Source organism: Tenrec ecaudatus, chromosome 3 (genome assembly GCF_050624435.1).
Source record: "Tenrec ecaudatus isolate mTenEca1 chromosome 3, mTenEca1.hap1, whole genome shotgun sequence".
Taxonomy (NCBI): Eukaryota; Metazoa; Chordata; class Mammalia; order Afrosoricida; family Tenrecidae; genus Tenrec; species Tenrec ecaudatus.
Window position 1 is genome coordinate 2,091,919 of NC_134532.1, and position 19,532 is coordinate 2,111,450.

Here is a 19,532-nt window from a genome sequence, read left to right on the forward strand (position 1 = left end):
TCATGATAGTGGCGGGGAGGAAGTGTTTAAGAACTAGAGGAATGTTGTGTGTTTCATCAATGCTATACTGCACCCTGAGTGACTCATCTCCTCCCTACTACGCCTCTGCAAGGGATGTCCAGTTGTCTACAGATGGGCATTGGGTCCCCATTGCACATGCCCCTCATTCACAATGATATGATTTTTTTTTCTTTTTCCCCTTTAGTGCTTGATACCTGGTCCCCTCGACCCTTCGTGATCACTCCTTTTTGATCTTATACAATGAGCAAGAAGGTTGGAGGGGTCAATTTGTACTATAAGCAGAATTCAAATAGTGATTACCATTCCAAGTTTGTATTTGAAATCTGAGAAATTGTCAAGGCATGCAGTTACAAATGAATAACAAAAAAATTATACTTACACATGACTGACTAAAATAAAAATGACTAGCTTTTTGCTCAAAAGCCATACTTCCAGCTCACATCGTTGGCAAAAACCAAGGTTCTAACAGTTGATGGAATGCCAACTGAGATGTTTCAACAAATAGATGCATTACTGAAGGTTTTGAATATTCATGCATTTTGGTCATTTCTCAGTCATTTAAGCATAGAATTATCATTTGATCCAGTAATTCTGTTCCTGGGTATAGACAAAAATTTGAAAACAGGTGTTTAAACTAATAACACATATACTCATTCTTAGCATCACTATTCTTAATAGACCATAGGTGGAAAGAACCCAATGTCTATCAGAAGGGGATGCATAAACACATCATGAAGTATCCTGTATGTGAAACAATATATTGTTTATCCATAAAACATAAAGTATTGTTACTACATGGATGAACTTCAAAAGCATTATTCAAAGTGCTAGAATCCAGCCACAAAATACGTATTGCATAATTTTGTTTATTTGACATTCCCTCCAACATGGAAGATCCTTAAGCAGATGGGTACTTCTCTGGGCTGGAGAGAAGGGGAGATGGGGAGAAATCTCTTCATGGGTGTGGGTGCTTTTTATTCTTTTGGCTGGGCTGGACTTTGGTTGCAGAGCCTTGTGACTGTGCTCAGAATCACTGAGTTGCTCACGTCAAAATGGCTAGTTGTTTATGTGGTGATAATATCACTTCAATAAACATTTAAAAATTGAATCTACCCAATTAAAAAAGAAAGACCCGTCCCGATTTAAAAGGTATAAAAGAGTATTGCATTTCTCTCACCAGAATATTGAGCAGTAAATGAAGGACGTTTCTCAGCCCCAAACACTTCTATTCCAAGAAGAGAGTATATTATTTAACTACATTGTTTTGTGAACATACACATAACTGAACGGTAAAATTGGGAATAGAGATAATATTTGGCCTTGTCTGCTTACAGCAACTCAATGGGAGGACACCAACAACACTGACCCTGACTTTTCTCCAGGCAACTACTTTTCTAAGGCAGGTCAAGGGTCATGTGTGAAAGGCCAAAGGGGATATGAGTAGTTTCTGTTTGGTGATGTCCCACTTGGATTAAATACACTATAACTTAAAACAGGATTTAGAATGGATCATGGTCGTGTGGCCACTATAATATATTTTACTCACCTTTGTTCCTTAATTTATTTTAATGAGGAATCACTAAGATTAAATCAGTTCACTCAAATAAGACAAGCGACCAGTTGCAGAGCCAAGACTGGAAACTAGGTGTCCAACTTCTAATTACTTTAGTAAATGAGACAAAAACAGAACATTTGAGGGGGTACAATAAATGCAAATTGTCCCTATATGTAGTTTTCAGTGATCATCCAGTACTAAGAACAAAATGGCAAAGCTTCTGCCCAATTTTCAGTCTGGGTAGCAAGTGTTCAGAGCCGAGCACCAAGACATTATGTTTCCTAGGAGGAAATTTTATGTAGGACATTGTTTAGAATTATAGGCTACGTTTGATTTGAATTTCTCTACAGACTATGTGTCTCAGCACAGGTGACTCCCACTGCCTTGTCTTTTGATAAGCAATTGGTGTACAGAAAATGGCACCCATTTAAATTCAAATGCACTATGTTGGGAATGTAACAGCTGTTATTAGATGAAACTTGGGTTAAGAGAATGCTGATGAAAAGTGAGTACTCCGAGCATGTATGGTGCATCTAGTATACAATGAATTTATTTTCCCACATCAAAGTTCACATCTTGGTTTAAGAGTTACAATAGTAACCGAATGCGAGAAAATTGCTCTTTAGTTTCTACAAGCACCACATAATATGCTAGTATACCTTATCACGTTGCCAAGTGCATTTTTCAACAGGAATTAAGTCCCCCCCCCTCCCCACCTTCTTAAAAACAGAAACAAAAACCTTGCTCTCTATTGATTGATCTAATCTTTGTTACTTTGGATATAAAAACAAATAGCCAGAGCAGATGATTTAACTTGGCACAATAGCCTTCCTCTTGCAAACAAACAGGACAATACACTCTGAGGTTATGAGAGGTCCCTTCAGCACCAGGTGAAGTGAGAACCCAGAGAAGAGTCCACAACAAGCGCTAATTGGCTGGGGCAGGAGGACCTAGGGACATAAAAGGCAGTTGTGGAACTTGTGGGGAGATTGATGAGCTCTCTTAGGAGACACGTTTATTCTGCGGCTCAGACTGGCAGTTTTTGCAATGAGCGGGTGTCCATTTTTAGGAAATAGCTTCGGGTGAGTATTTACCTCTCTTCTAAGTGTATCTAACTCTTTGAAGTAACAAGTATGAATGCTTTTGTTTCTGAGTTTAAAGAATACAAAAAAACTCACCTTTTCTTGGTGTGTTTCATAATCTATTCTGGAAATAAATTAAAAAGTAATGAGAATTTTCTGTGCCCTTGTTAGTGACCAGTGTTATCTCAAGCTCTATATTTCCCCCTTTCTTCTGCATTGAATTTACAGAGATCCTTTGAAAACACTGTTCACAGTCGGCACTGAAGAAGACAAATCACAAAGTGGTGTGAACAAAGCCAGCAGAGGAGGCCTTGTCTATGGGAGCTACCTGCATGTAAGTGGCAGGGCTCAAGCACTAGCTTCCATTGTTCGGCACTAAATTCTGCAAAGTCACGTTTTCAGGGCTTTGTTTCTCTTTAATTTGACTACTTAGTTATCAGATCGTCTTCTGGATCTAAAACTATTGTCCAAATGCATGCTGTTTCAACTTCTGTTAGAATAAATCAGGAGCCACAGAGGTAAAATGCTTCTTGTCTAGCAGTACTTGGGATCCAGGGTCTAGACATAACGTCAATAGAAATGTTAGAATACAGCATAATGAACAGACAAGTATACAGTTTGTCTTCTCTTAAAAATAATAATAATTAAAGTCCTTGATGCTTTCATTGATGGTTTCTAGAACCAAACTTAAAAAAAAAAAAAAGAAGTTCGGGACTCTTCCACAGGCTCTCTGGGGGACTGAAGGACAGCATCCTGTAGTCTGCAAAGCTTGTTGTCACATGTGCAAAGCCTCACAAAGACTAACTTTTCAATGTCGCGTAGCATCTGCTAGGACAGAATCCTACCAAATGCCATTTATACCTAGGAATAAAACTCATAAACTCATTCTGCTCTTTATGACCAGATTCAATCAACATTAACTTTTTATTTTTAATGTTGGTTCCTGAAATCTTGGGAATTTGGGGACATTTTTGGTTATGTATTCTACTGGTTAAGGTTTATCAGCTAGGTTTTGCCATTTCATAATCAATTTTTCTGTTTTCATTTTAAAGCTGGACAAAATTTTGAATGCACAAGAACTACAAAGTGAAATAAAAGGAAATAAAATTCATGATGAGCATCTTTTTATTATAACTCATCAAGGTAAGTTGCAAAAAGCAATGGATAATAACCACCTCACAAGCATTTCTTATCAAGTGTAAGCAGAGCTACGATTCCTTGTACTATAAGACAGAGAAGGATAAACTGTTGTTTGAAAGGTCTGAAAGTAGTTTGAAGCTCACACATTCTCACAGGACTGCATTTCAGTATTCACGAGGATGTTCTTTATGTTCGTTCCATCACTGATAATTGGGTCAAATTAGTTTTGTCCAAGGAACTTCCCGAACAAATCTCGTGAAGAATTTCCAAGATATGACCTTCCCATTTTTTAACTTGGGACTTAAAAAATCATTTTCAAAACTCATTTGAATTTCTTGTGTATTTACATGAGCTTATTGTATTCCTAACTGACTTCCATGGAGTCAGTCATGGCTAAGGGTAATTCTGGAGGAGAGAGTGAGCTGCCCTTGTGGGTTTCCAAGGCTGCACATCTCTAGAGAAGCAGACAGCCTCATCTTCCCCCCTTACTCCTTAATGTGATACCTTTGCTCGTCAACACTTCAAAGAAGCCTTTTGCAGATGTGCCCAATGCAAACACTTTGTGATTTCTTGACAGATACTTGGTGAGGTTATGCATTACATGTGGGGCTGCTAGCAGGACAGTCAGCAGTTTGAAACCACCAGCTGCTCTATGGGAGAAAAATGAGGCTTTCTACTCCCATAAAGATCGACAGTCTCAGAAATCCACCAAGCATTTCTACTCTGTCCTATAGGGTCACTATGAGTTGAAATCAACTTGATGGCTGTGGATGGTTCCATGAATATTGATTATGGGTCCAAGTAAAATGGCATCATTGACCATTTCACTGTTTTCTCCACCTATCAGAGATCTTTATATTATTGGACTTTCATACTCACCTAATAAGAAGCACTGGTGGCATTGTCAACCAAGCACTGGACTGCTAACCACAAGGTTGGAGGTTCAAACTCACAAACCACTCGAAGGGAGAAAGATGAGCTTTTCTGCTTCCTTAGAGACGTACAACTTCAGAAACCATATATACAAAGATTTGTCTTGCAATTGGCTTGATGACAGTGAGCTATACTCACCTAGTAATATTTAGTTCATTTGTTAATAAAATTATTTACTGCCTACCTTGTGCCAAAAATTTCACTAGACTCTGAGGGAAAATAGATGTGTGTGGCAAAGTCCTTGATTTCAGAAGGCTTATGTTACAGTAATTACAACTATTTGATGCCCTCCACCAATAGTCTACAGGAATCAAGATGTCCTCCCACATCTATTTGTGTTTAACAGCTTTATTGGCACTTAATACCACATAGCACCCAATTCAAAGTCCAATCATATCAAGAGGAGTTGTACAATTATTATTACAGTCAATTTCAGACTATTTTCTTTCTCTTCTTTTCCCCCAGGATTTAATTGCTTTTAAAATTAGCTGTGTATTCACTTGAAGTTCTAGTGCTCATTGCTCCTTCCACTTTACATTGCTCATTCCCGAAATCTCCTCACACCTCCCATCTCCCTCCTACACACCGCTTAAACCCCCTTCAAAGCCTTGTATCAGTTACCTCTGGATTTTGAATTTGTGACAATACTGCCACCAAAGTCAACCTGACTCCGCCCACATTTATCCCAGGCATAACATTTTGTATAGTGGGCTTTTGTTTGTAGAAGAAGAGCTGTTAGATCATTTTTCAAAAGAGTGAACTGAAGTTCTGGGAAATTAAATTCCTTATGCCAGGACACATTGCTCATGGACTTCCCATGAACCAGTTCCAACCATGCTTCTCGAAATATACTATGATATGTCACCCTTCTTTATTGCTTAGCTGGCCTTTAATGAAAGGGCATACACACTCAGGGCAAAAGTCTCTGAAAAAATCTTCCAAAAGAAATTCTTTGGGAACATTTAGGTCTAACAAACCACCAGTGGGCTCAAATGGAAATCACAAAAGAAGATAAGGCTGGATCAATTCTGGTAAAGTTGTCCGTGGGAATTGGCCTTGAGCGTGATGTGAGGTTTTTGTCAGAGTTGTTTTATCTGAAACTTCGACCCACTGTCCTTTTTCTGTACAAAACACTACATTTTAAACACCTTCAAACTGTCAAGGTCTTCCACCAGCACAGTCTTTCACGTGGTTCAGCTTCACGTCTCCTTTCCCATGTACCTCTCCCTTTCAGATGAAACGTGTGAGCTGAGTTAGGTGTTACATCACTAGAGGATGTACATTGCAAGTGTGTTGACAGAAGTAAATAAAGCAATAATGAACATAAGACATTTAGATCATGTGCCCGGCTTAATATTTGATGGGAATAACTATGCATTTATTAATCTTAATTTCTGGCATAACATGAATAGTATTAATAAAATAGGGTGCTGTTGGAGTTTGCTGATTTTGAAACTTCACATTTATGTCTTTTTCGATGTGTTATTCATTTATCCTGATAGCTAAAGAGCTCTCCATAACTATGTTTTCTGTTTTTTTAATTATAGCATATGAACTATGGTTTAAGCAAATCCTCTGGGAATTAGATTCTGTTAGAGAGATCTTCCAAAATGGCCATGTAAGTTATTATGTGTCACAGATTTGGCATCAAGCATTTTTTTAAGAATATAGAAATCTTAAGAAATGATCAAAACACCACATGTAAGGTTAATAATTTGAAAATTAAAAAAGACTATTCTGAAAGAAAAAATAATTTAGACATGTATTTTCGGTGCCATTGCTGTGCTGGAACTTCATCATGCTTTAAGGTTTCTTTCCAAATTCAGTTTCAAGCCCCTTGTTTAGGACTCATACTTAATTTCCCCTTGAAAATATTATTGTTAGGGATGATTACCCTTAAGCGAGTTCATAGAAATCACTTGATCACTAAATACCAGAATCGCATTCCTAATGAATATGAGTCTCAACTGTGGAAACACGGGACCAACAGTTGAAAAAACCCACACAAACCAAAAAGAGAAGATAAAGAAAAAATAACCAGAGGCAGAAAAAGAGGGAAAAGACAGGAGCCGAGAAATATGGAAGGGTAAAGGGGCAAAGGGAACCAGGAAGACAAAGAGTGGCAATAGATGAGATCAGAGAATGAGCCAGATGCAGAAGTTAGAGCTCCACTCTTCCTCTATGCGTCCTGGAACTCCCTCCCATACCCTTTGAGCTTCACCGCCAGGTCAGCTACCTTGGAACCTGCTTATGTATGTAAGCACAGACACCCATTTACGTCAATGGTGACTTCGTCTCTAAAGCAAAGAACAGATTATTCAGGTGTTGCTTCATCCTCTGTCCCAGTAGTTCACATGTTACCTTAGCCCTCATTTTGTGAAGCAAAACTGAGAGAGATTTGCTTGGAAATTGGGCAAGTTGTGTTCCAGGATTTGCTTCTAACTTGCTTCTATATCATTTTCTATTTTTCAAGAAAAAAATTAGGCTCATTTTGCAGGTATGCCTAGCACACAATTCAGAGTGGCTGTCAGGCCAAGGTACTGGCTTATTCAGCCAGACTTCACTTCCAAGGACCCTCTTTAAATTAGAAATAACAAGAATGGATATAATGAAGATGCTGATAGGATTGTGAAAAAGGTTACCAAAGTCACTAAACAATAGGCACAGACATTACTGTACAGGAATCTAGTTTGCTGTGTAAATGTTTACCCCCAATACATTAGAATACTATTGAAAAGAGAGATCAAAATGAGTAGGAATGCTTTGTTAGTAACAGATTCTTTTGTAAGTGGCCATCGATTGCTCATTGTTTCTATTTCTAATGGTCAGGTCAGAGATGAAAGGAATATGCTCAAGGTTGTCTCTCGGATGCACCGGATAGCCGCAATCCTTAAACTACTGGTGCAGCAGTTTTCCATTCTGGAAACAATGACTGCCCTGGACTTCAATGACTTCAGGTGTGCATCTGTCCTTTGAAAAAACAATGCAATGGACTAAGGATCAGAGGAGCATGTGTATGGCATATGCTATGAGGAGCATGCACATAGGGGGTCGTAGTGGCTTAATGGGTTAAGCATTGGGCTGCCAAGTACAAGTTCAAACCCAACAGTCATGCAGAGGAGGCTAACTGCTCCTCTGAAGATGTATATCCTCAGAAACTCTATACAGGTTCCCTAAGAGCCAGAATTGATGGCAGTGGGTTTGGGGATCCTACAAACGACATGTCGACATTGTAAGCACAACTAATCAATAGCTAACTAATAAGTTATTAAGTATATTTCAACACGATTACATACAAATACAATCATCAACTTCTTTCAATTCATTAAGGACCTTATTTTTTTAACAAAGAGGAAGTTAGGCAAAAATTTAGAAAAGATAATATATAATAAGAAATTAAAATTTTTAAATAGAGAAATCATTTGTGGAGTGTCAGTACAATTTATGAATTAGGTCATGAAATCCAACTCTAGATTTTATGGAAGCCAAAACAAATGGAATGAAATGACATAATTTTCATTTAGAATAAACTTTCTTTTGTACATAAATCTGAGGAGAAATATAAGAGAACCTAGAATTAAGCCAATGAAGGACTCGGGTAAGGTTGGTGCTTTGAAAGCTTCCAGAGGAGACAGTCCTGGGTGATCCATCTCCCAGCGGTCTCAGTATTGAGTACACACGTCGTGTTCCCGCGTGCGCGTGCGCGCGCGCACACGCACAGCATTTCCTAAATGTTCTCACTTTAAATAGATTGACTAACAGCAACAGAGAAATTTATGTAGGGTTCCTTTATTTTAGTGAGTCCAAATCAGAAATACCTTGGGCCATTTGTGTCTCCTATTTTTGACGATAGGAGGCCTGGGTTTAGTGGTTATGACTTGTTTTGAAACCACCAGCCATCCGCTCAGCAGTGGAAAGATGAGATTTTCTATTCCCATAAATAGTTACAGTCTAGGAAACCCATGCGGGCAGCTCTACTCTGTTCTATAGGGTCGCCATGCCTCATCATTGACTCAGTGACAGTGAGTTTGGTTGCCTGATTTTCATTTCTTGATGCTATCCAAGGGAGTGGACCTTTCTCAACAGTAAATAAAGAAATCACTATAGGGATTTGTAATGTTAATCATCTCGTCTTTCCCCTTCTTGCTTCCCTACTTTATTCTCGAAGAGAGTACTTAATTCCAGCGTCAGGCTTCCAGAGCCTGCAGTTTCGTCTACTGGAAAACAAGATCGGCGTTCTTCAGAGTATGAGAGTCCCATACAACAGAAGACATTATCGTGATAACTTCAAAGGAGAAGATAACGAAAAGCTACTGAAGACTGAACAGGAGAAATCGCTTCTGCAACTAGTGGAGGTATGGGCGAAAATTCTCTTTACTAAAATCTAGCCCACCGTATCTTGCTAACTCAACTTTACCTAGATTTTATTTTAAAAATCTATTTTAATAAAAATCTATTAAAATAAAATCTGTTTATATTAAGAAAAATATTAAGGAGCATTTCCAGAAAATCATAAATCTGTATTGATCGATGTACTTAATATTCAGTAATGTCCTTATCTAATTGAAGCAATCGTTTTAAAGATCTCTACTAAGCAAACTTTAATTAGCTGATTTTAAACTGAATGTGGTTAATTATTTATTAACTTGCTTGCCAGAACTTTAAAAAAGTTCATGGAAATGTCCCATTATATTTCAATTTGATTTTCCACAAGATTTTTGAACTCCTTTCATATGTTCTGCAATTGTAAAATGCTACCCTAATAGTAGCCCCATCAGAAATTTCTTAGCCTTCATAACCAGATCTCCTATAAGTCTATAAATAATTTTGTGGAATCACCAATTTGTTTTTACCAAGTAAATTTACCCAAAAACTTACATGATTTTTATTTCCTTTAGCAGGCTTTTTCCTTTACAAATTAAAATATTCCTTAAAAAATAATTTTATCAAGGATTCTTACAGTTCTGATAACAATCCATACATCAATTGTACTAGTCACATTTGTGCACATGTCGCCATCATCATTTTCAAAGCCTTTTCCTTCTACTTGAGACCTTGGTACCAACTCCTGTTTTTTCCCTCCGTCCCCTACAACTTGTGAACCCTTGATAAATTATTATTATTTTCATATTTCACACTATCAGCTGTTGCCTCTCACCCACGTCTCTGTTGCTTGCCCCCTGGGGGTGGGGGCTATAGGATCAGTTCCCCATTTCTCTTCTTTCTCCTCCCTGACTTCCCCCTACTCTTCTGGTATCGCTACTCCCATTACTGTTCCTGAGGGTTTCTCTGTCCTGGATTCCGTGTGTGAGAATCCCTGTTCCTTCCACCCACTTCCTTCTCTCCCATGTCCCCCAGAAACATTCGTACCATTGTTCTCTCCTCCAAATTGTTCATCCGCCTATCTTGTCCAGATAGACAAGCAGAAACAATAATACGAGCAAAAACAAGGCAAAGTGAAACATAACAAAAGAAAACAAAAACTAAACAATAAAACAAAATAAAATTTAATTAAAAAAATTAGAAACCATCAGCAACAAAAGAATATCCCTCAAACAGCTCCAGGTCTGTCTGTTGACCTTTGTGAGTGCTTTCCAGGGGAGTCCACTGGGGTGCCACGCCTGGTTCACAGTCCACCTTGGGCAGTCCTCGGGACTTTGTTGTTTGCTGCCCCTGCTGCTCCGCTGCACATCCTTAGTGTTTCGCAATGATGCGGCGGCATCCGATGGGGCACATCTCCAGCACCGTGTCCCCAGTGCTGTCCCCTATAGCGCTATGGGCCAGTGACATTGTTCCGTTGGGTCTCCCCTGGCAGCCAGCCCTGTGATCCTCCCTGTGCTCAGAGCCTGGCTGCACTTCAGAGGACAGCACTGAGCTGCAGTTCAGGAACAAAGGAAGAGGGAAGGAGAGAGAGTGGGCCACATACCAACTTACCTAAGCCCTAAGGACAATATTCCGTGTGTGTTGAGAGCTCTTCTCTGCAAACAGATCAAATAGTTCTTTGAGTGAATTAGACACTGGCCACGAATCCTCTGTGTACTATAAATGTAGATTTGGGTTATTGTGTTATATATAAGGTCATTTAAAGATGGGGAGAGAAAAATTCCTCAAGCTACTGAGAAATAAGATGTTTTGAGAAAAGAAAAGAAAGAAAAAACACCAGAAGACGTTATTAAAGTTACAGTTAGATATTGTCCTAGACTTAATGTAATAAATATAAGATGCCTCTACATTTAATTTTTTAAAGAATCAGGGGAGCAAAATTTAATCATGATCATGCTAAAGATTTAGAAATGAAACATGATCAATTGCCATTTCACAAGTGAAGGAACTGAAGCAAGAGAAATATTTACAAGTGAATTCTTTTAACACATTTTTTAAAAACAGTAAAGAGCTACAGCTTCTAGCTACTATCTTTTATAATGTAGTTTGCATATTTTTAAGCATTATCATCTATTCACTTGAAATAACATTTATTTTAGGCATGGCTGGAGAGAACACCAGGTTTAGAACCACATGGATTTAACTTCTGGGGAACTCTTGAAAAGAATATCACAAAAGGTCTGGAAGAAGAATTCATAAAAATTGAGGTATTTATGATATTATGAGAAAGTATTACACTTACTTCAGAAAAAGTAGTGATTTTGTTTTAATTATCCTTCACTTTTACCTCAATTTTTCACTTTGCTTGCATTCTTTTTTCATAGATGTATATCTTTGATATGTATTGCATGATCAATGTAATTTTACATATAAAAGTATACTAAAATAAGGAGTCCATAGGAGGCAAGATATTGATTCAGAAAAATGTCTGGCATTAATAAAAAATTATATTTCTATTGAAAATTTCACATTATAGTCAATTTTAGGAAGGAAAGAGCAGACAAACAAAAGACCATTGACTCAAATATACATAACTAGTCACATCATTTCCCTTCATTTCGGTACATCTATTGATTCTGCCTATTGGTGCTCTGATAATTCAAGTTTATTTCATTAAAATAATGCTATTTATTCCTCTGTTGGAATAGTATTCTCACCCTTGTTCATTAGTAAAACGTAGAAAAGTATGATTTAAAAAAAGCAAGCTAAAATGGATGGCTTCTAGTTCCAGTTCATTCATGTATGGGTCTATTTCAAACAGACTGAATCTAAACTTGTCTCTGGGATCAGGGAGGGACTGCAGACAAGTAGATGATGCACTTCTTTCCGTTCTGTTAGGTGCCTTCGTAAGAGAAAGTCAATCAACAGTGGCTTCTGATTGGAAGTCCTGGGCCAATTCCATCCAAGACAGAGACGTCTGCTTAGAAGATTATGGAAACTATCTAGATTCCAAAAGTGTAATCTTGATAGATTTCGTCAAATGACACATAATGCTCATAGAGGCTTATCATGGTGTTTTAATACACTTAAAAATGCCCTGATGACAGAAAAATTTAGGAAGGATGCTTAGAGGAATTAGATGAGTTGACAATAAAATTTTTTTCCTCCTTTCAGAACAGTAAATGAGCTAATTTTTCGAGAATAGCAAGAGGAAGGAGCCCCGGGGATGTAGGAGTTACTCATTGGGCTGCTGACCACAAGTTCAGCAGTTCAGAACCACCAACTGCTCTGTGGGAGAAGGCGGGGTCTTTGTATTCTCCTAAAGAGTAACAGATCTCCGGAACTCACAGGAGCAGTTCTACCTGCCCCATCAGGTCACTGTGAGTTGGCATCAACTTGAGGCAGTGAGATGGGTGTTCTGGTTTGGGTCTTTCAAGAATTTGGTTGGAAAACCCTACCCCATTCACCCTGTGGCCCTGGTCTTGCCCCTTCAAGACATTATTTGGTTTCCAAAACTCAAAAAAAAATTTAAGAAGAACTCAGTTTGAGTTCCTTGAGGATATTACTATTTGGACCCCTTTTTAAAAAAACACTTTGAAGAGACTGAGATAACTTACCACTGAGAAAACTTGGCTGTGGCCATCCAACGGCCACAGAGTTATGTTTAGACACCTTTTCTTAGACTGAACCTATACACATATGAACTAGAACTGGAATGTTTTTTGCTTACCCTTGTGTTTTATATTCTGAGAGGCCATATAAGGCAACTCTTAAACTATTAGGGTTCAGTAGCTATAAAACATTGAGCAACTTTACTGAACTTCTCTGTGTTTCACATTTGTCAAGCAGAAAATAAGAGTATTTTGCTGATGGCATAGATTCCTGGTGGAACAATGGTTAGCCCCAGGGCTGCTATCCTAAAAGTTGGGATCCAAAATTGTTTTGGGGGGAGAAAAATGTACTTCTATAAAAATTTCAGTCTTGGAAACTCAGAGAGGTGGTTCCACTCTGTCTTACAGATACGCAATGGTTTTTAAAAATGTATACTTAGAGAATATTAAATTATATCAGAATAGAAATTAATAAGAATTTAGAACAGTAGTTTACATAATTATTACTTCATTTATCCTCCACTCCTAAAACAGCTTCCATCTGTCTTCACAAATGATGTCTATACATAGAAAAACTACGTCTAAACATTATCTTCATTTTACTTTACCTCTGAATGATATTTATTTAACAGCAACGGTTATTGATCATTCATGAATATTTACTACTTAAGAAATGATTCCTCCTTGGGAGCTTAATGCACTCTCCTTCACAGGCTAAAGAAGCATCGGAGGAAAAAGAGGAGCAAATGGCTGAATTTCAGAAACAAAAAGAGGTGTTACTGTCCTTGTTTGATGAGAAACGTCATGAACATCTTCTCAGTAAAGGTAGCATTCAGTTGATGAACAGGAAATTAAACTATAATTATCTAAGGCTATCTAAAATTATTTGGGAAAATAGAAAGAAAATTGAACTTGTATTAGGTGTTTATGTACAGTTTATTTTGAAGACATTTATAAATATTTTTTCTTAGTACATACCAGATATTAGGAAAACCAAGAAAAATATAACATATTTACTCTCAAGTTGTGTATAGGCTACTAAGGAAAGAAGTGAAAGATGATCTTTATAATTGTAGCTAGGACAGTAGAGGCAGGAAGGGGAATGGACAACTGTTCTATGAGGAAAAAATGGACTTTTTTGAGAAACTAAGTTTCACAAGTCAGACAGAATGAGTATCTTTTTAGACTTTGGTTATTATTGCTGTTAGATGGTGTTGGGTCAATTCCAACTCACGGCGACCCATGCATTTCAGAATAAAACTATTTCACTATTTCAGAGTTTTCTTGGTTGCAGTCATAATCGAAGCAGATTGCCGGGGCTTTTCTTTTGTAGTGTAGTTGAGCGGGTTGAAGCACAGATGTGCTCAAATTGTTTGCACTGTAGGTGGGCAAAAACAAAAACACCACCCCAAACCCTAAAAAACGATCCAAGGAGTGGCAAAGTGCTATTTTTCTCTGCAGCTAGGTATCAAAGTGTTTACAAGAGCATGCATAGGATTTTAGTTAATATGTATGCACCTTGAAGCCAAGAAAACTATGTCACTTTATCTAAGTAAATTAGAAAAAGACAATTCGAGAAATTACCTTTTCAAGTGAAGTTTGTCCCATAAGTATTTTCTACATCATATTACATATACTAAAATAACATTTTAGTCACTGTTGTTATCAGATATAAATTTAACCCTAAACCAAACTCGTGCCATCGAGTGGATTCTGGATTCTAGGAACCTTCTAGGAAAGAACAGACTGCCTCTTGGGTTTTTGCATCTTTAAACCTTTACAAAGTGGACAGCCCCAACTTTTACTTAAGTAGCAGCTGTTTGGTTTGAATCGTTGACCTTGTAGCTAGCAGTTCCATGAGTGAGCCATCATGCCACCAGGGCTCCAGAGATATAGCTTGCATTCAAAATATAATATCAAAAGTAAAGTTTTTCAGATGCAAGTCAAGGAATGGCAATTTAAAATAAAATCCCATTGTTTTCTAAATGATATAAAATTATTAAAGGTAATGTTGCCAAAATTAAGAAGAAATTGTATTAAATGAAAATGATATGTATTTTGCAGGTGAAAGGCGGCTGTCATACCGAGCACTTCAGGGGGCACTGATGATATATTTTTACAGGTAAAAGCCAAGCAGAAGAAGGGATGCAAAAGCTGAAATTGAATATGAACTCATAGATAATATAACAAGTATAAAATTTATCATCTGCATCCATAGTTTATTGCCGTCACCTAGTTATAAGGAGAAACAGAAAGGTTGTAACTTACCCCTGTATTAGGTTGAAAAAAACACACACCCATTATTCTTTTAATGAACTTCTACCCATTATCATGTAACATACGGAGTCCTGCTTGCACTCTGGGTTACACATTGGACTGCTAACTGCAAGGTCTACAGTTCAAACCCACAAGTCACTCCACAGGAGAAAAATGAGGTTGCCTGCTCTCTTCCCTTCGGTTGCTCACTGGGAATTCAACAGTTCAGAGCAACCAGCAGCTCTTCGGAAGAAAGACAAGGCTTCCTATTCCCTTAAAGAGTGAGTCTTGGAAACCTACCGGGGCAGTGCCACCCTGTCCTATAGGGTCACTGTGAGTTGTTTGACTTAACTGCAGTGAGTGTGGGTTTAATGGGTTGGAATGGACTCAATGGCATTTGGGGTTTATTATGAGACCCAGAGTTTCCTAATGAGTTAATGCTTCTTTTGTCTCAGAAGCTCAGTCGCAAATATGTTTTGTCTTTCAAACCATATTGTAGGTTTTTTCCTTTTGTGAATAAGGGAAATCACCTTATAATCATTAGTGTTATTTATTAGGAATTTCATGTAAAATACTTTTCCTATCTAATGGATTTGAGGTCTCCCTCAAATGTCCACACACTTCACAAGTGTGAAAGTTTCATTTTGATTTCAATATAAAGAAACAACGGATAACACACTAGCAAAAAGGGCTTCAGATACCGGTTTATTGGATAATATTTCCTTCATTGAATGTATCTATTTTTATCCTTTCTAATAGGTTTCTTCACAATGGCAACATAAAATATTTTTGTTATTTTCCTAAACTCTTCCCAAATGTCTACTATTCAAGCTTTTGTGTCCTAAACTTAAAATGTACCAAGGGAGTTGAGCATTACATAAATAAGGAGGGAAAAAATTGAGATAAGTAATAAAAAATCCTTTGTCTTTGTCTTTGATTACTGCTGGCCAGAAAAATGTATGTCTGCTTTTTAATTGATAATCTATGCTGTGTGTGGGGATCTAAAACTGCCCAGGATCTAAGAGGCAACAAAGACTAAGTATAAAATGCATGTTCTTTCTAACACTTTGCATTTGTCTGAATAGATTTTTTTCATCCCTTTAGGGAAGAGCCCAGATTCCAGATCCCTTTTCAGCTGCTGACTTCTCTCATGGATATAGACTCCCTCATGACCAAGTGGAGATGTGAGTCCTCCTCTCCTCCCTGTCCCCACTGGCCCATCACACTGTTATTTCCCTTTCCTTCCTATTGGCTTTCATTTCTCTCTACTATGGGTAGTTGAGTTGTCTTTGGCTCCCTCTCCCCCCTTTAGAGCCAGCCTGGCATTTCTAAGACATAATCTGGCTAGCACAGTAGACCCAGTGCCTAGAGCACACAATATGCTTGAGGAACCATTAGTCTGTTAAGTTTATTTTAAATCAGAAAGGAGAACATGAATTTTAGGTCGAAGTGATGCAATGCTCACATTTGACACCAATATTCTGGCTTTTATGCCAATGCTGTTGCAAAATGTAGTTATTTATTTGCTTTTATTGGAGGAAGGCATTGCAAAAGCGCTCAGGGCTCATTAAAGTCATCAGGGGCTCGGCTTTGCCCAATTGTGCTCACAAGCTCAATGTCATGTGAATGGAGTACAATGCAGACAACTGAATTAAGTGAGTGTCAGGCACCTAACAACCTCATCAGGCTCTCACACAAGAATCTTCCAGATGGCTACTTTGTTTAGAAGCAGTAATCATTATAGCCCCTTGATTGGAGACCAGGTAAGAACGAATGACAGAACACTCTCCATGGAATGATGCGTGTGTTTGCTTAGATAACCACGTGTGCATGGTGCACAGAATGCTGGGCAGCAAAGCTGGCACTGGCGGTTCCTCGGGTTATCACTATCTGCGCTCAACTGTGAGGTAAGACCTGGACAGTCCACCCTTTCCTCTTGGGGAGAGTCCCCACTTCTTTGTTTCCCATATAGTCCAGCATTTTCTAGAGAAAGGTCATTTATATTTCCTCCTATCCGAACTCCCAAAGACATATTTATAGTTCAATTAAGATGTTACAGAACCCCTGGTGGCATACTGGGTAAGCATTGGTTAGCAGTTTCAAACCTCCAGCCACTCCTTGGGGGAAAGTTGGAGCTTTCTACTCCTATAAAGAGCTACAGCCTGGGAAACTCACGGGGGAATTTCTACCATGCCCTACAGAGTCAATGTAAGTTGGCATCAACTTGATGGCAGCGAGTTTGGTTTTAAGATGTTACGAAATCTCTGGCCAATCTACCTGGTTAATGTGTTCTCTGCTAAACAAGATATTGGGAGTTCAAGTACTCCCAGAGACACTCTGGAAAAAAGACCTAGTGGTTCACTTACAAAAAAAATAAAAATAAAGCCAGTCATTGACAACCTTACATGGTAGTGTTATATTATGGCATACAGGCGTGGTTATGAACTGGACATGATGTGACAGTATTTCATTGTTGTTTCTGCTGTTTGTTATAAATTTGAACCACTGAAGCTAATTATATAAAACCATTAATTTCTAAAGTTCATCATTTGACCTGGACAATGGCTGAAGGACCTGTGAGAAAATTAAGGAGTTAATATTGGTTACTTCTAGGCAGAAATGCCTTTAATTCATTCTTTTTTTCTTCTATTCATTCTTACTAAGAATTTGATTAGATTAAAACTTCTATCATTAAATTTCATTAATATTTGCACAATGACTTCAAGAACCCATCTAAAAATAATTCCTCATATGTTACTTCCTGATATGACTATTTTATATTACAAAAACTACTTCTATCTGCATCATAAAATGATATTTTAAGATTGTTCAGATGTAATCAAAATTAAAGAGATCTCAGTTGAGCTGATTCTCACCCTCAGTGACTCAATGGGACAGAGTCGAATTGTCCTACAGGATTTTTAAGGCTGTGTCACTTTGTGAAAGACAACAGCCACATCTTTCTGCCACAGGGTTGCTGGTTGGTTGGTTCACAACACCAATCCATTTCGAAGTAAAATGCTCAACATATATTGAGCTATCAATATATGCTATCAAACATGCTAGAATGCTTTCCAGGATATTTTCATTCATAATTTTGTTTAATCTTCACAAACTGACAACTAGACAGACAGATTTACTGGAAGGAAGGAAGGGTGGAAGGAAGGAAGAAAGAAGGAAGATAGGGGCATGTTGGAAAAGTTGTCTGTCCCCTAGCAAAAACATCATCAGCTCAACAATGAGTTGAATATTCACATTTAGAATATTCACGTTATTATCACTCCTGTCTTACCACCTGATTTACTGACTTTTAAAACTTCCTTAGCTTTAATGTTCACCAGTTCTTATTTTAACTCTCTGAGAAAATACTCTACACTTATTTTTTTAATTCACTAGATTGAATTTTTACCATATTTACATTTTTTTGTTCTCTGAAAAACATGAAATAGAATATAATAGCACAAAAATAAGCCTAGGAGTGGTAGTGGGAATAATTACCACAAGGGGATTATTTCCAGTGTATCCTCATCTGCCTTAGCCGTCAGGCCAAGAGAGAAGGAATTGTAGTTGATATTTTACACAGTAAGAAACAAAGGCACTGAACATTTTAAAAATGGATCCAAGTTCACAATGATTGTACAGGGTGAGATAAAGATTTGAACCTATATCTATTTGAGTGATAGGATAATGTTCTTATGCTATAAGACTGAATATTGTTTAAAAAATAGTTGGCTGTCAAACACAAAAGCAATCTTAAAAACTTTTATAGATATGCGTTATCAATATAAGACTTTTTCAGCATGTTGATCCATGATGGCAGGTATTTTCCAAGCTCTTTGCTGTTGAGAAATATTCCTCAATGAACAATTAAGACATTTATATGCTTTAAGCTCATTAGTTTGCCTTCTATCATATACCAGTAGATAACGAGGACACACTCTTACCTCTGATAGCAGCACGACAATAATAAAACTCTAGGTCCTCAGCAAGATAAGACTGGTCTATATCAAGCAAACACAGAATACTCATATGGGCATGGACTTCGGAGATGAAATAATTAAAAAGACAAGCTTAATGCTAATATTACATAATTCAATCCAATTCATAGCAGCTCTGTATGACAGTGGAGCTGTTCTCCAGTGATGACCTTTCTTGTCTGGGATCTTCGGGAAGCTCATTCCCAGGTCTTTCTCCTATGGGGACAGTGGGTGGGTTTGAACTGTTAAGCATTTTTAAGGAACTGAGTAGACTTAGCCCTTGCATCACCTAAGTATAAGATATATGCATAAGATTAAAATGCTTAATATAGCAATGAATAGTAATCACTCATGAAAAAGTGTTATAATTTTGGACATAACATTTGAAATATAAACATAGGTATTTCCTGTTGATGAGTCTAACATGTCTGTATATGTGCATTTTTCCAGTGACAGGTACAAGGTGTTTGTAGATCTATTTAACCTTTCAACCTATCTGGTTCCAAGACACTGGATACCGAAGATGAACCCAATCATTCATAAGTTCCTCTACACAGCTGAGTACTGTGACAGCTCGTACTTCAGTAGCGATGAATCAGACTAAAACCATCTGCAAAGCCTGTGAAGAGCAATT

General features: G+C 37.7%; 1 protein-coding gene across 1 annotated transcript; it reads left to right on the forward strand.

The window, feature by feature from the left end:
* The first annotated feature begins 2,623 nt into the window (after nucleotides 1-2,623).
* Nucleotides 2,624-19,502, forward strand: TDO2 (tryptophan 2,3-dioxygenase). Its single transcript, XM_075544730.1, has 12 exons — nucleotides 2,624-2,658; nucleotides 2,887-2,992; nucleotides 3,711-3,801; nucleotides 6,279-6,349; nucleotides 7,561-7,688; nucleotides 8,900-9,086; nucleotides 11,214-11,321; nucleotides 13,379-13,490; nucleotides 14,730-14,787; nucleotides 16,026-16,105; nucleotides 16,738-16,828; nucleotides 19,349-19,502. The coding sequence occupies exons 1-12, from the start codon at nucleotides 2,624-2,626 to the stop codon at nucleotides 19,500-19,502; spliced, it is 1,221 nt and encodes a 406-aa protein (XP_075400845.1).
* Nucleotides 19,503-19,532: the final 30 nt, after the last annotated feature.